A 16209-nucleotide genomic window follows, 5' to 3' on the forward strand; every position below is an offset into this window, starting at 1 on the left:
CCTTCGGGAAGTCACTTAACCACTGTGTGCCTCAGTTTCCCCATAGGTAAAATGGGGGGGCTATGATACTTTCCTACCTTGTGAGGATCAGTCCTGTCCATGGCTGAGGCAGTTGGTTACTGTGTTGCTGGAGGCCTCGGGAAAGCCTGTAACCCGATAAGGAATGTGGGGAACTTTAGCTTCCAGCCTTGAGCTGAGCTGTGCCTGGTGGACCCCAGCTGTTGACAGCAAGTGCTGGGAGAGGCACCCCCTAGTGACTGAGGGGAGCTGACACCTGCGACTCTGCATCCTTGAAAGCTGCCAGGAGGGGGAGGGTGGGGCATAACCCCCCAAGGAGGGGGTTGAAATTAATGAGGGGGGAATTCAGGCTGAAGATCCCAGCAAAACCTGCGGAGGGGGAGACCTGGTGGGCTGCAGAACAGTCTCCTGGGGCTGTGAATTAGGGCTGCTCCATTGACTTCAGTGGAACTCTGCTGATCATCATCAGCTGGGCTTCCGGCCCCACAGCTCTGGGGAGGAACCTGGGACTCTCCTTTCAGCAGAAAGGTCATTTCTTGCCCCTTCTCGCCCCGCAGCTGCTGATGGAGACGGTGGATTCTGACATCCGAAGCTGCCCCCTCTGCCAGCTGGCGTTCCCTATCGGCTACCCGGACGATGCTTTGATAAAGCACATTGATTCGCACCTGGAGAACAGTAAGATCTGAGGCTCCTTGTCCCGACTTCCTTACAGCCCTCGCCCCCTTTGGATGCTGCATGAAAACGTGGGGAGCAACACGGCTCCCTAAATACCTCCAAATCTTCAGTAGCTGCAGGAAAGACTGAACTGTAAGAGACTCACCTCTCCCTCTTCCCCTCCCTCCCCCCCGTGTCCCCAGGATCTGCAATACCTGGTGACGCTTGTGCCAGACGGGGGGACGCTGTGGTCCAGGCACTGGGGGAGAGCAGACCCGTTGGTGGTGGCTTCTTACAGAGGGTGTTACTTGCCGTTTACTCCTGCTTCCTTTACAGCTCTGGCTGTGTCATTTGGTTTCTCTGGATGATCTCAGGGAGGATTGATGGAGGATGCCCCCCCCCACACCCCCACTCTGAAAGCTGCTTCGGTGAGAGGCACAGAGTTTCCATGCACCTGTCTGCGAGAATCTCCGTGCAGTTTGAGTCTCTCCCCCCGGGGGTTTAATTGTTACAGGGCCGTTGGTTCTCTTCAGCTTTGGTCACTGTTGGGTCCCTGAGAGCTTTCAAACCAACCTGCCTTGGCCTTTGGCTGCTAGTTCAAGCATCTTTCCAGTCCACTTCCTTGTCTCAGTGACGCTCATGAGAAATGAAACCCACTTTCTAGAGGTGTAGCATGGACATCCTATAATATTGCACTGAACTTCCTGTCGGCTAGGGGCCGTAGTCAACAGCTAGTTTTGTCATTGACTCCGGCGGCGCCTATGTATGTCCCTGGTGTATTTCTATTCTCTTCGACGTACCATTGACTCCTCCTTCATCCTGACACGTCGCTTTGAGTAGCTAGTTACCGTGTAGCAAGGATCCTTTCTGTGTCCCGCATAGTGGTCACGCCCTCACCTTGCCCGCAGTCCCGTGACAGCCTGTGACACTGGCGTGACGGCATCGTGTTAATTCCGCAGCAGTCACCTGCATGGGTCCATGATCCACTGTCTCTCTCCGGCCTTACTAAGCACCTTTGCGTGGTACTGATCTACGCCAAGTCCATTCAGACTGGCCAGCTGCCCCCTTTTCCCCCGTGGGGACTGTCTCAATGGATCTACGTGGAGTCATTTGTTCATCAGAAGTGCCCCTACAGCAAAGATGCTTTTCCTAGCAGGACCCAGAGATCATTTTTGTGTTGGTCAAACCTCCACTCCTTTGTCATTCGCCAGGGTGCTGATAAAATTAGCAGCTGTAGCAGTGTTTCTCTGGGTAGGCGTCGGCTGTTCCTCTGGGCCAGATCCTCAGCTGGTGGCATTCGTCCAAACTCTGGGGTGGGGAAAGGAAGGAAGAGAATCTCGCTCGCTCTTGGCAGTGCCGTGGGCTGGGAGGTGGCGTTCGCCCTCCGGCATTGGAGTGGAAAATGTAATTAATAACGAACCGGCCCTTACACCTCAATGCTCTGCCTAGAGGTGAGCCAAAACCACTAACAGTTAATCTGGAGCGACCAAATCCCTGGCATTTCAGGGGGTATTCAGACGCAGGGTTTGGGCCCCTCTCTCAAATTGTGCTGGGGAGTGGGTGTGGTGTGAAATTGGTTTACTTAGGGTGAGGATTCTCCGGGCCCACGGGGAATCCCAAGCTCCTTGTCTGAGGAAACTCTTAGAAGGGGAGGGCTTGTCCATACTTGAAGGTTAATGCAGATTAAAGCACAGTGTAAATGGAAAGTCTATTAGTTGTTCCCGATTAGCCCCCATGCATGGAGCCTTTTATTCCACACCAAGAGTGCCCCGTTCTCATTTAGTGTCACTCCGGCGCGTTAAGGACAAGGCTGGAATACACGGATCCACAAATGGAACAATTCCACGGCTAGCGGAGCCCTGGATTGTGGGGTTTGTACGTGGAACTGAGAGACCCCTGGAATTTAGAGGTTTCCAAATTGCCACAAGAAGGGTTTGTGATTTAACAAGGATCAGAGCAGGGCAACCTGTGGCTCGGGTGACCTGGGGGCTGGCTGGCATGATGACTAGCCTCTGACCCCACATGCTGAGTGGCCAACGGGTGCGTTACTGACTGATGGTGCTGGCGATCCGGGGTGGATGGATGCCGGAATTATAGGACCATGAATTTACTGATGGGCTTGATGTGGAAATCATTGGTTACGGCGCCCTGGCCTGCGTTATGTGTAACTGACACATAAGCCACCCAGGGGTGGGTCTGCGCAGGAGCGTGGATCATTTTGATCCCTTCTGGCCTGAATGGGTGTGTCTGCACTGCAGATAAACTCCCATGGTTGACCCGTGTCACCTGACTCGGGCTTGGGCTGTGGGGCTAGAAAGCTGTAGTGTCAACGCCTGGGATCCTCCACCCTTGTGGGGTCCCGGAGCCTGCACCCCGGCCTAACGCCAGACAGTTACAGTACAGTCATCTTATAGCCCTGCAGCCTGAGCCCCGTGAGCCCTGGGTGTTTCATCGCAGTGTAGACGTACCCAAAGTCTATGAATCAGAGAGCAATTCCAGACGCTTCCAAACAGCGCTGACGCCGGTGCCCCATGTGAGGTGCCCGAGTCTAATGGGGACATGGGCCTTTGGGAAAACACATTCAAATCGGTTTTGTGCATTCTAGGGAGGTGGGGGCTAACACCCTGCCACTCATGGCTTCATCCCCAACCCCATATCTCATGTTGTGCTGCATCTCGTGGCATTGGGCAAACAGGGCCCAATCCTGCGAGACTGCAGAAAAATTTAAAGCAGGCTCTGAGCACCCTCAAGTCCCACAGACGTCAGTGGGGGCTGAAAGGGCTTGAGTCTCTTTGGAAGGCCAGCTGGCATAAATCAGTGTATCCCCTCTGACATCAATGGTGCCACGTGGATTTATGCAGACAGAGGAGCTGGCCCTGTCCTCTTTGGCTGGTGGATCACTCCTTTCCATGCTCTGGTAACACACTCACCCACAAGCTGGAGATCACAGGCAAGGACAAGCATTTTCAGCTAACGGAGGATTCCAGCCATATTGAAGTCATGTCACTTTAAGGTTGGGGGAGGGGCCAGCACTTGGGGGGGAGGAGTCAAGGGCTAGAGAAGTGCCCGCGAGCAATTTAATTTCCCCACTACTGACACCACTTGTCCCACATCCACATGAAATCTACCTCAGAGCCAACGAGAAGCAGAAATGATGGAGAGGGGAGATTGGGCTGGGCCACCCGGGTCCATCTCCAGGGGTCTGATGCGTTCCGCATTGTGGCGCAAAGCCTGATGTGACAACGCATGGCTCTGTGTGAAGAGCCCAGCGCTACCCCTTCCACATGCGTGGTCTGCAGCGAGCTCTCGGTGTGTCATTTACTGTAGGCTGCTCCGGGCCTGTTACTTCAACCCCCCCACACACCCGCGCCCCGTTCCAGTCCAACAATCCAAAGCAGAAATATGTGATGTGGTATAATCTCCGCCCCTCTCCCAACTGAGCACCCAGTCGGGAGATCCAAGCGGCCTGTCAGTCATTGTTCTGTGCTGCATGCTCTTGACTGACCCAACAAACATGAGCCCCTGAGATCCCCAGCTCAGGGGAACGTGGAAAGACATTGGTCTATATGTATCTTCCTTTTGTGTATGTTCTCTTTGAAGAGATCCTGTGCTCTGTGAAACAGAATAAGTCAAATAAAAGTTACCTATAGACTGAAGCATCAGTTGGCAGCCAAAATCTCTTCTCTTTTGGACTGTGTGGGTCAGTGCTGACTTGTTCGCTTTTGCAGTTAAATTCCCCGGGATAACGTAATCTGTTTGGTCGGGGACAAAGTGTTGTTCTAATACTTGGAGTAGAGGATTGGGAGTCAGGACTCCTGGGTTCTATTCCTGGCTTTTGGAGGGAGTGTGGTCTAGTGGTTAGAACAGAAGACTGGGTGCCAGGACTCCTGGGTTCTATTTTTTAACTTGTGAGGGTGAGAGCATATGGTCTAATGGACAGAGCTGGGCACAGGACTCCTGGGTTCTGCTTCCAACTCTGGCAAGGAGTGAAGGGCTTCCCAAACTTTTGATAGAGGGAGCCACCCCTTAACAGATAAATTGTTTGTTTCATGCCCCCTCCCCCTGCCTCTCCTTTTCATGATCACAGCTCAAGCCCATCTCTATCTGTCAGGGAAGTTATATCACTGGGAGAGGGAAAGAGAATGGGCCTGATTCACTCCCAGCTTACACTGGAGTCAAACTACTAACTCCACAGAGGTCTGTGGAGTTACATGAAGTGAGCACTGGATCAGGCTTCAGCTGGGTGGGCTGGAACCTGATTCACCATGTGAGAACAGCTGGTTCATGAGGGTCTGTCTTGGCTATGTTAGCGTGGGGTGAATCTGATGGTCTCTGGGACTTAGCAAGAGCTGGCCAGAAACTGGAAATCCCTTCCTGAGAAAAAGTTTACTTTGTTTGTTTAATTTTCTGTCCCAAATGAAAAGTCAAAAATGTAAAAAAAATTTGCAGGAAGGGAGGGATTTCCAGATAAAATCTGTATGGGGAGAACCACAACGGAATCTTTTGGCTTCCCGAGGCTTGCTTGGGAAGACTGTTGTCAATTTCACTTTCCCCCAGCAGGCGGCATGTGAAATTGACAAGCGTCGGGGGATCCCTCTTTTCAATTTTCCACCAGAGAAAATCAAAAAATGTTCAGCAACGTTGACATTTTCCACCTTAGTACAACAACAGAACCCTGATCTCAGGTACCACCCTAATACCAACAATAAGATCAGATCTCCACTAAAAAGTTAGCTCGACCCAGCTACGTTGCTCCGGTACAGACAGCGCTAGGTTCTCCCGCCGCTATAATGACGTCTGCACTGACATGCAACAGCGGCGCTGATATAGCAGTTTAAGTGTCGACGTAGCCTAATAACCTTCCCTGCTTGGAAGCGTCGTGGATCATGGGGAAGAACCCTGCAGACCAATCTTGGTGCAGGTGTGGGAAATAGAGGCACTGAAATCAGGCTCAAGTTCACGCAGCTGGTGAGTGGAGTGGCAGAGGTGGGAATCGAATCCGCGCCGCTTCCCTCTCACCCAGGGCTGGGGAATGAACCAGCTCATGTGTTTTCACCACTACACAGACCTGATGTTAGTGTCGCAGGCCAGGGAAGGTGAATGAGTTGAAGCGACCTCGTAACCGGGCCCTACGGAGGTCTGATTCACGTCATTGCTGGATTGTTTCAGATTTACTGCGGTGTTTTCACAACAGTAAGATTAGAACCACGGTGGTAGGGGTGGGAGGGAAATAGGACAATCAAAAGCAAAAGCTTTGCAAGACTCCAGGCAGTTAGGTGGGACGCCTGTGTGAGAATCCTCCCTGCGTTACCTCCTCCACCCCTGACCCTGCCATGCGCCCCCACCGCTGGATTGGGACCTTTCACATCCCCGTGGGGGCGGGGGAGGGGGAAGAGGCACGATAAAAAAAAGCCATGGGAAACATGCTGACTACTCCATATGCTCCCCCCTCATCCCTGATCTCACTTCTATACTAGCGTGAGGCATTGATCCAAAACCCACTGAAGTCAATGACGGGAAAAGCTGCTGGGTGGTAGATTCCCCCTCCCACGTTACACAGCCCGGCTTTTCCAGCCCCTTCAATGGAACCCCACTCCTCATGGTGGGTGTGGGGGGGTGGCGAGGGGGAGGGGGCTGCATTGGGGCACGGTGGCGCCCCCTGGAGTTGATTGGGGGAACTGCAGCATGTCACGTTTTTGGTGCTCGGGGTGACAATTCAGGATGCTGGGGTACTGCTGTGCTTTAAGAAACGCAGCCAGATCCGTCGTAAATCGCTGCTGCTTTCCAAGACTGAAGTGTGGCCGTCAGGGTACTTCCCTAGGAGCTTATCCACTTCCAAGCAGGGATATGATTGTTACTGCTGTCTCAGTAGCAGCTAGAGGCAGGGGTGGCGATCGGGGCCTCAGGATGCCAGGTGTTGTACCAGCACATAGTAAGAGAGAATCTCTGGCCCCAAATGCTTACAGTCTAAATAGACAAGACCGACAAAGGATGGGAGGGGGACAGAGGCCCAGGCTGGAGAAGTGACTAAAATCCCACAGTAGATAGTATCCAGGTGGCTTGACTCTTCGTCTGTGCCCTATTTACACCCCCATAGCTTGGCTTGGGATTGGACCTTTTAAGTTGCAAAGAGGAGAGACTGACCCACCACAACAAAGAAACAAGCTACTGTTTATAGCACAGCTCCGTGGTCACTTCCACTTGCAAAATGCCAACTGTGCAACTGCCAGCCGCACGATAGCGCACCCTCAGCATTTGCATGTGCATGACTTCACACGAGCAGTGGAATGAAACCCCCTTCTTGCACTCATCGTTTGCACTAATCAGGTAAGCTTGGCCCCCGCTACCTGATTTCAGCAAACAAATCCCTGTGGGACCTGCAGGGATGCAGCATTTCACAATGGATTGCAAATTGGGCGGGCATGTTTTTTTGGAAAGGGTGTTGGAAATCTAGACTAGGGGGAGGAGGGAGGACAGGAAAGGTTCCGGCCTTGAGATCTCTGAATCTGAAGCCACAGAACAAAGGTGCAAATGAATTCCTGTCCTCTTTGGGGGAGAATAAAGCACTTTGCTCTGCAGCTGAAGAGGCGATAAGCATAAAAACACAAGCCCCAAGACCAGGGGAGATATGAGGCTACAAAGCACATAGTGGTTGAAACCACAGAGGAAGCGTGTAGCAAACAAGATGTTTGGTAAGCAAAATACCAAGCGAAAGAGAGGCGATGGAGAAGAGAATATGCCTGAACAAAGAAAGCCAGATCCCCAGCCGGTGTAAACCAACCTAGCGCTATTTAAGTCAATGGACCAGCCTCATGCTGTTGAATTCAATGGGAAAACTCTTGAGGCTTTCCACCCTCGTCCATAATAATTATTAAGCTTAGCCAAAGTCTACTGCAGCCAATGTAGAGACTCCATTGACTTCAATGAGCTTTGAATTGGGCAGGTTGGTAGCATCCAGGTAAGTCTGAAGGAACCACAAGAAGATGGAAATTCCGAATGGGTTAATAAATGTTTCTTCTGCAGGAACAATGCCTGAGCAGAAATTACAAACAGAAGCGAACTCCTGGATGCGGACTGAACAAAATTGTGACTTTCATGTTGCACAAAATTGGGAAATTTCCATTTTTCATTCTGATTCGGGATGAAAGGAAACATTAGACTTCCCCACAGAATGGGAGTTCTGCATTTTGACCAGCTCTCGTCCTGACACTATTGAAAATCTGGCTCTTACTTTGGTTTGGTCAAATGGAAAGTCAGTGGGACTTCACGCTCCTAACTGACATAGGGGCTGCCCACACGGCAGTGGGAAGGTACATATCGGAGCTTTACTCTAGCTAGCTGAAATACCAAGAGCACTGAAGCCATGGCAGCCTGGGCTAGCCACCCGAGTTCCTGCCCAGGCTCCTGAGTACTCTGGCAGCTCGCCCGGGCTACAGCTTATGATGCCATGGCTTCTCTGCTATTGGTGCCTGAGTCACTTAGGTGAAAGCTAGTTCAGGTCTGGCTACAAAAGCTGCAATCACAGTGCAGCGTTAACAGAGTCTTTGGTGCATTCGAAAACTGTCCCCTCAGTGCTTGAATGGGAGCTGAGCTCTTCTGAAACTCCGGCCCCGATTCTGGGTGCTGAGCAGTGCTAAGTCCGGCCTTGAGCTCTGTGTAAAACAGAGCATCATGTGGATGATACTTTCCACTCTTTTTCCCCCTCAGTTTGTGCTGTCTTTGTTTCAGCCCCCACATGAGAAGGCTTCTGCTGGGCTCAGTTCTTCTTTGGTGAGAGCAACTTTGCGAACAGGCAGCGAAACCTGCAAAGCAGTCTAGGTTAACACTCCCGAATGGCGACATCAGAAATAGGGTATGACGCTTTCTTGGCAGCACCCAAAACCTTAGCTTGCTGTGTTGCCACCCTGCCTCAGCACAAGAGAGATTTGCCAGCGCCAAAATGGGGCTGACGACTCCCTGTCCCCACGATCTGTTAGCCACCCCAAATCAACTGCTCAGCTCTGCCTTTCATGCTGTTCTCTTTAGCTTATGCTTTCCTCTGTTCCATTCCCTTCACCCAAAATAAACAAGAAAACCCCCCTGTAACGTTTGGTTTGTTTCCCACCTTCTCCCTGGGGAATCGCATCACAATCCAATTTTTCAGTGCCTGTAGCGTGACTCTGAGCCACCCAGCAAGCTGTGTGTCAACCCTGCCGACTACGTCCCTGCTACGCTTTCTCTGTTTAGCATCAGCAGATCTCTTGCTGAGGGAGAAGGGTAACGAGGCGCCTTGTAGTTCTGGATGCCCTGAGAAAGCGTCAGGCCGGGGCACCCCAAAACCACTTCCAAGCATTTTCTCAGGGATGGGCCATTGCTCTCAACAGAGCCCTGAGGCTACAAAGAAACCACATGGATGCAGCGGGGTTCCAAATAATTCTACTAAAACAATTCACAGACATGCAAGGCCTGGCCACATATCCACCCTGCTGCTCTGTTTCGGGCTGGTGGCTTCTGCAGTAGAATACAGGGAGGCCCAACCACAAGGTCCTGTGTGAGCTTGGGGACATCATTTAGCCTCTCTGTGCCTCAGTTTCCGCCCTCAACAATGGGGATAACAGCCCTGCCTGGCCCCATAGTGGGTTATGAGGTAATACAGGAAAGATTACGAGGTGCTCAGACACTGTGGGAAAGGGGCCCATCTCGTTAGCAGGAGCGAGGGAAGGCTCCCCCACTATTTAAAGAGACACTACCCGATTCTATACATGACGTATTCCCTCCTGCTTGAAAGGACACTTACCAAAAAAGCACCAACTTATTCTACCAACCCCCCTCTCATTAGCTATACGACACACAGCCACAGTGGTGCCACGGTGTCCTGTCGTGACAGCGAGCATTGCATGTCGGGCCTGAGCGCCATGACTGGGAGAAGGAGGTGTCCCAGCCCCCTAGGGCTCCAGCTCTGGTATGGAAGTTCGTCCCCTGGAGGTTGGCCGCATGATGGGGAGACCACGGGGGCTATGGTTAGGAGGTGGGATTCTGGTGGGATTGATAAGGCAGATGTTTCCTCTGCATTGTGTTATTTCCCCTCTCTGTGCCAACCCCCCGAGATAGGAATCTGTTCTTGCCCCCCCATCAGCCTGTCCTCTAGCTCAAGCCGTAGCAGCTCATGCTCCTAGATCTGGTGATCCCTGGCTCAGGTCCTGATGCTTCGGCCAAGAGGGCAGCTGGCAGATGTGCTAATTACACTGTGCTAATTACAATGCAGCCCCTTCCCCTGTGCTCTGCCATGTGCCTGCACCCTGCTTTGATCACAGGCAGAGCGAAAGGTGCCACCGTTAACCTCTGCACAGCTGCAACCAGCTACCTCAGTGGAGGGGCAGGTCAGCCGGGCCTCGGATCGCTCGCCCCTTGGAAAAAAACCCCCAAAGCCGCTGGGTCCCCTGCACCTGTGAGCTCGTGAAGCCAGCTGGCCTCGGGGCTTATGATGTAACCACGAAGTAATGCGCGGCCGTGGCAGGAGAGCGAGCTGAAAGCGGGGAGGATGCAGCAAGCCATACAGGCACCTGCCTCCTCGGCCAGCTCCCGAGCAGCGCCACTACAGCCTGCAGAGCTGGTGCAATCAGCAAGCTCCCCAGGTAGGGGCGCTGATGTGTGCCACAGAGATTGCCAGAGCCTGCGTGGTCTGGTGGTTAGGTGGCCGGCGGGGGGGTGGGGATATTGGGGAGCCAATTTTTCATCGTGCTAAGCCAATTTTTCATCGTGTTTCATCGAGGAGGCAGAGTCGGTGCAAAGGAAGCCCCTGCTTAAAATCACCTGGGGATCCACAGGCTGGCTTCCCCCACAGCTGTGTGACAGCCTGGGCAGAGGGCACGGCAGCCCCAGAGTGCAGGAGGCGGAGTGGTTAGGGGGCATGGGTGGGTTAGAGGAGGGAGGGGTGTGGCCAGGGCCGGTCTGCACCCTGGCCTCCTCCAAGGCTCGAAGCAAATGAGATGCACGTTGGGGTTGAACTGGCCCCCAGCAGTTTCTGAATAGAGGAGGCACAAACACTTGCACCACAGCAGGGCTGGACATGACCTCTCTCCTGCTCCACATCCTTTCTGTGATTGGAGGAGTTTCTTTCTACTGTACCGTGGGCTCGCAGTGCAGTAAGTGTTGAGCACCAGGGCTATGGCTAGACCCCCCCACCCCACCGCACCCCACACTAGGGGAGTCCATAGGCCAGTCTTCCAGCAGCATCACTGCACCACAGAGCTTGTAATGAAACCTCCTCCAAAGAGAGAAAGGTGTCAGCCCCCTGCTACCAGCAACTGTGTGCGTCTGGGAGGGGGATTTACAAAGCAGCTAGTTCCTGTGGTACTTCGGGCTATCCTCCAGGGGCTCCTCCTCCCCCCTTTCCTGGGAACAATACCCCCATCCTCTGAGCACCTCTCGCTCTTTAACACATCTGGCCTCCAAATACTCTGGCAGCACAGCGCCTGAAGAGCTTGTAGGGGCCTGACTCAGCTTTTAAGGCCCGTCGTAATCAGCTTGGTTGACCTCCTGACACCCACTGAACTCAAAGAACACCCCTGCCCCCCTTACTGGTCAGAGCATGCTATGGTAGGTCCAGGCTGAACCAGCAGCAGAGCCGCACGTGGCATCAAAGCAGATTGATGGCAGGATCTTTTCCTCCCACCAGCCAACACCTTGCCGCCTCCAAAGGCAGGCAGGTGAGAGCTGCGTTAATGAAGTTTTTCTTTCGGGCCCAGGGTTGTGAATCAGACGTGCTAATGGAAATCACTTGGCCGGGATAATTAGAACTTCATTAGTGGCTGGTACATGCTCGGAGGGGAGAAAAAAGAGCCCAACGTCACAGAACACAAGGCTGAGCGCATTGCAAGGGAGAGGGGACTTGTTAATCAGCTTATTCCTTCTTTGGGGAAGAGGGTGCCGCTCCCCCCACACCGCTGATCGCTCTCTCAGGTTGAGTTCCTGATGAAGTGGGTTCTAGCCCATGAAAGCTTATGCCCAAATAAATCTCTTAGACTCTAAGGTGCCACAAGGACTCCTCGTCGTTTTTGGTTAACCAAAGGGGCTCTGGGACACAATTTGGCTAGAATGAGGACTGACACCAGAACTGAACCTTTCCTAAGCCCTTGAGGAGGGAGGGTGGCTGGCTGGCTGGCTGGCTCAGAGCTATCAGTGCACCAGTTCAAACCCAGCCTAAGAGGGGTAGCAGCTTAAAGCCAGGGCTGGTTGGTGAGTCTCGGCTGGGTTCAGACCCTGCTATTATTTCTGTTATGGTAAGGCCTAGAGCCCCCTGCCCTGAAGAGCTTGCGACAGACAAAAGGTGGGAGGGGAAACTGAGGCACAGAACAGGGTGACGTGCTGTGGGTCACCCAGCAGAGCAGGGGAGAGAACCCAGGGCTCCTTAGCTGCCCAGTGTAATGCAGCTAACTATAAGCTCCCTCCAAAGCAAGCCGGGGGGCAGGGTCATGATGGACCTGCTGTAAAGGGCAGGGGAGGAGCCTTCTGCTGAGCTGCGCCCTTGGAGGAATGTGGGGTGTTTTGCTCTGCCCAGGGGGAAGGGCATTGCTTTGTCTCCAGCTCCTGGAGGAGAGTGACGCTGGTGTCATGTAGCCATTGGGTGTGACTGGCCATTAGAAATGAACTATTGGTGCCCAAGGACGGCTGGGACTGCACCCTTTGGCAGGGCATGGCTGCATGCCGGATACATGCTCAGAACACAAGGGGCTCGGCTCTGCTTCCTGGCGCATTGCCCGAGCAGGCTGGGCAAGGCCATTGGTGATCTTGAGCGCTTGGAGAGCACAGAAGACGCTGGGGGTAATAACGCTAATGGTGACAAGCTCTGGAGCAGAGCCAGGCACTGACGATGTCCTGGCACTTCTTGCGCCAGCAGAGCCATTGGAGAGAGGAGGTTCTGCCGGAGCAGGGTGGCCTTGGCCAACTCTGTCCATCCCCCTTAATGCAGCTCCAGTTTCCCCTTCCCGGGCAGGACCCCAGCAATGGCCTGTGGAGCAAATGCAAAACCCGTGTGGTGCAACCGCCCCCCTGGTGTATAGCGGATGCATCCCACTTGGAACAAGCTGCATACTAGCCCTTTAAGGGAGCCTTTTGGCCAGACCGGGTTCTGGGTCCTCTATGCAGCCCAGATCAAGGGCATTTTGGGGGCTGTAGTCTGAAGGGGCTGATGGGAAGTGTAGTCCAGCGAACATGTGACTGCGGTCAGGTGATTGCAGGACTATATAATATAAATGCATCCTTAGGCCAGATAGTTTGAGATGGTAAGAGAATGGACTCAGGTCTGGAATTCTGGATTGGACTTTTCCTAAAAGGAGGCAGGATCTAGAACAGGGATTCTCAACCTCTTTCTTTCTGTCCACCCCCTCCCCCATGTGCTATAAAAACTCCACACCTCACCTCTGCCCCAGCAGCAGTTTTTCTGCATATAAAAGCCTGGGCCGGTGTTAGGGGATAGCAAGCTGGGCATTTACCTGGAGCCCCATGCCACAGGGGCCCCTGTGAAGCTACATTGCTCAGGACCCTGGACGTTAGCCCCATGCATTGGGGCTTCGGTTTCCTGCCCTGGGCCCCAGCAAGTCTAATGCTGGCAGGGCTGGTGCTTCCATTTAACCAGGATTTGGGAGGGCAGCAGACTGCTCCGGTGTAGCATCTGCAGGCACGCCTGCGGCAGGTCCACTGGAGCCGAGGGACCAGCGGACCGTCCGCAGGAACGCTTGCGGGAGGTCCACCGGAGCCGCGGGACCGGCAAGCTGGCCCTGCACCTAGGGTGCCAAAAACCCTGGTGCCGCTCCTGAATGCTGGCCCTGCTTGGCGGACCCCCTGAAACCTGCTCATGGCCCCAGACCTCTGGTTGAGAACCACTGGTCTAGCAGAACTTGTATTGGGGCGAGGTGGGCAAAAGAAGAGGTTGTGGACAAAGGGAGCATAGACGGGGCTTGGGAAGGAAGTGAGTGCTGGCTTCTTAGAGAGGGCTGCTGGCTAGCACTGGCAAGGAGGCATCTCTGCATGAGCTGACAGTGCACCAGGGCAGACCCTGGGAGAGAGGTCTGTGGAGCTAATCAGCCTGGGGAGGGGGCATGACTGCATCCTTCCGGGGGAGAAAGCTGTAGCTGGCTGCGGCACTGAAGGGTGCTTCCTGCACCCTGCGCTGATGGAGATGAAGAACTAGAGAGCACTGGGAAAGCAGAAGATTTGTTTTATGTTTTGGACTCTCTTCGTTTGCCCCGGAAGGGAAGAGCGGAAGGACCAAGCTATTCCCCCACCCCAAGAGCCGGCAGCCCAGGAGGGAAATGTGGCACCGCTCCGGAGGAGCAGCGGCTGAGTCCAGAAAGGTAAGACCTGCTATGTCATTCGAGGGGCCATAGTGAAATGAAGGGAACATGGACCTGGGGCTGGCTGCGTTTGGATCTTGGTGCAATGGCAGTTTGAAGACTGGGTGGGAGGAAAATTAACAACCATGTTTAATGAACCGTGTGGGCTGCAGAGAAAGTTCTGGCTTCCTTTCCTTTTGTGTCCCCCCTCCATACCCCTAGCAGCCAATGAAACACCTGTAGACCAGTGACCACTCAGTGTTACGCTCCCTCTAGTGGTAGCGGGACCACGTACTGTGGTTGATTAATCCACTGCTGCCTGAACTGATGCTTCAAGATGCAGCGGTCGGGGGCGCGATTCCTGCTGACCTGCCCCTGGGAGCGGCGTTACGGAAGGATAGTGACAGCATCAGAACCAACCTGCAGCGGCCGAGTCTAGCTGCAGGACCCAGTCCCTCTTACCCACCTAGCAGCGCAGCGGTGTATCACGAGCACATCCTCGGGCGCTGTCATCCAGGTAGCAAAAAAAATGGTGTAGGGGACTATGGAAGACTGTGTCACGGCCTAGCTAGGGTGTCTCCGCTTTCTCGGCGGCCTTGTGAAAAGCCCCTGCTTGCTAAGTGGCTGGTCATTGTAGGACACAGCATGCCAGTTATAACTTGCTTTACTGTTTTGAAAAACATAGTTCTGTAATGTCTAGGCAAGGGCGACATAGCTGTGGGAAGTCCCTTTTTGCATATGTAACGAGTGCTTTTGTATGGTGTATATATACTGTAATGGCTCCCGGTTCGCCTTTGACTCAACCCAGGCCGCAGCTAGCTTTCGTGCCTCGGTTCCCAACTAAGTACAGCACGCCCACGGGTCCTGTTTGCAGATATGTCACTTTATAGAACCTTGCATTAAAGCCAAACTAACTCACTGTTGTGTGGGGCCTGCCCCCTTGGCAAAGACCCCCACTCAGCACGTAACAAACGGGGGGAGCGCGTGCGGAGAGATGCATTAGCGTTTCTGATAATCGATCAAAAAACAAAAAGGAGAAGTGACTTTTAAATAACCATCGTCCGACGTTCATAAAGAATTCTCACTTCGTTCGGCTGCGGAATGAGATGCAGCGGGAACAGATGTTCAAGGAAAGGCCTCTTCCTCCTCCTCTTTTTTTCCTTTTGCACCTGGTTCTCACGTCCAGGCTCCCGTTTCTCTCCATCTCTTTCGCACAGGAGGTTTTCCTCCGGAAGGAGACCCTTTGTAGCTTTGATTTCGGGTGGGACCTGATGCTATGGCAGATACAAGCTGGGCAACTGCAGATCCAGAAGGGGCTAAGTCTGTTCCTATGTACATGTTTAAAAAAAAAACTCACCAGCATGGGCTAGCCATTGCTAACGCAACCGTTGAGACTGAAAATACAACCATTCAACCGTGGTTGACGTGTCCTCATTGAGACGCACGAACCAAAATCTCAATTTTCACAGAACGAGCGAACGGTTCTCTGCCTGTTCTAGCTCTCTGTCCCCAATATCTGTAAAGGAAGATTATGCTCCTCCATCAAGGGTGCTCTGTCCAGAAAAATTCCATTCCTGACTGGAGGAACTCGGGGAGGAGCGAGCAGAGAGATTTGTAAGTTCCTCCGCAGGAGGTACTGCATGCTTTGCACAACGGCCCTGGAGCCTGGACTGAGGCCTCGGCGCTACTAAATACAGGCGTACCGCGAATGGTCAACGTAGGGACCAGTGTCCTGATTTTATAGGGCACAGTCCCGATATTTGGACTTTTCCCTAAGAGAGGATCCTATATACCCCCCTGTCATAACACAGATACCTAAGGGTTAATGTTTCTTTACTGTAAAGGTTACAAAGGGAACCAAACCCCTGACAGAGGACCCATCAGGACCTGATTTTTCAAAGCCAAGGGAGGGAAGTTTTTGGGTGTGGGTATTTGTGTGTGTGGGCGGGGGAGGGTGCTCTCTCGGGCTCTGAGAGAGGATCTTCTCTATCTCAAGGGTTTTCTAATCTCTGTTTCCAAGTGTAATACAAAGGTAGAAAGACAGGCTTATTTTGTTTTTTGTATTTACATGTGTGTATTTGCTGAATTAAATTGATTTTCTTTTGCATAAGGTGTTTATTCATGTTTTTCTTTTAACCAATATACCCTGTATTAATTGTATCTGAATACAGAGACTATTTTTATGTCTTTCTTTCTTTTTATATAAAGCTTTCTTTTAAAACTT

General features: G+C 52.9%; 1 protein-coding gene across 1 annotated transcript in view; it reads left to right on the forward strand.

Annotated features, from left to right (window-relative positions):
* The window catches only part of TBKBP1 (TBK1 binding protein 1), a 46083-nt gene extending 41778 nt beyond the window's left edge, over window positions 1–4305 (forward strand). The window contains exon 10 of the mRNA XM_032791394.2: window positions 576–4305. Within this exon, the coding sequence (XP_032647285.1) occupies window positions 576–704 (129 nt within the window). The 3' untranslated portion in view covers window positions 705–4305. The remainder of the gene's footprint in view (window positions 1–575) is intronic.
* The last annotated feature ends 11904 nt before the right edge of the window (window positions 4306–16209 follow it).

The sequence above is a fragment of the Chelonoidis abingdonii genome, chromosome 21 (genome assembly GCF_003597395.2).
Source record: "Chelonoidis abingdonii isolate Lonesome George chromosome 21, CheloAbing_2.0, whole genome shotgun sequence".
NCBI classification, from domain to species: domain Eukaryota; kingdom Metazoa; phylum Chordata; order Testudines; family Testudinidae; genus Chelonoidis; species Chelonoidis abingdonii.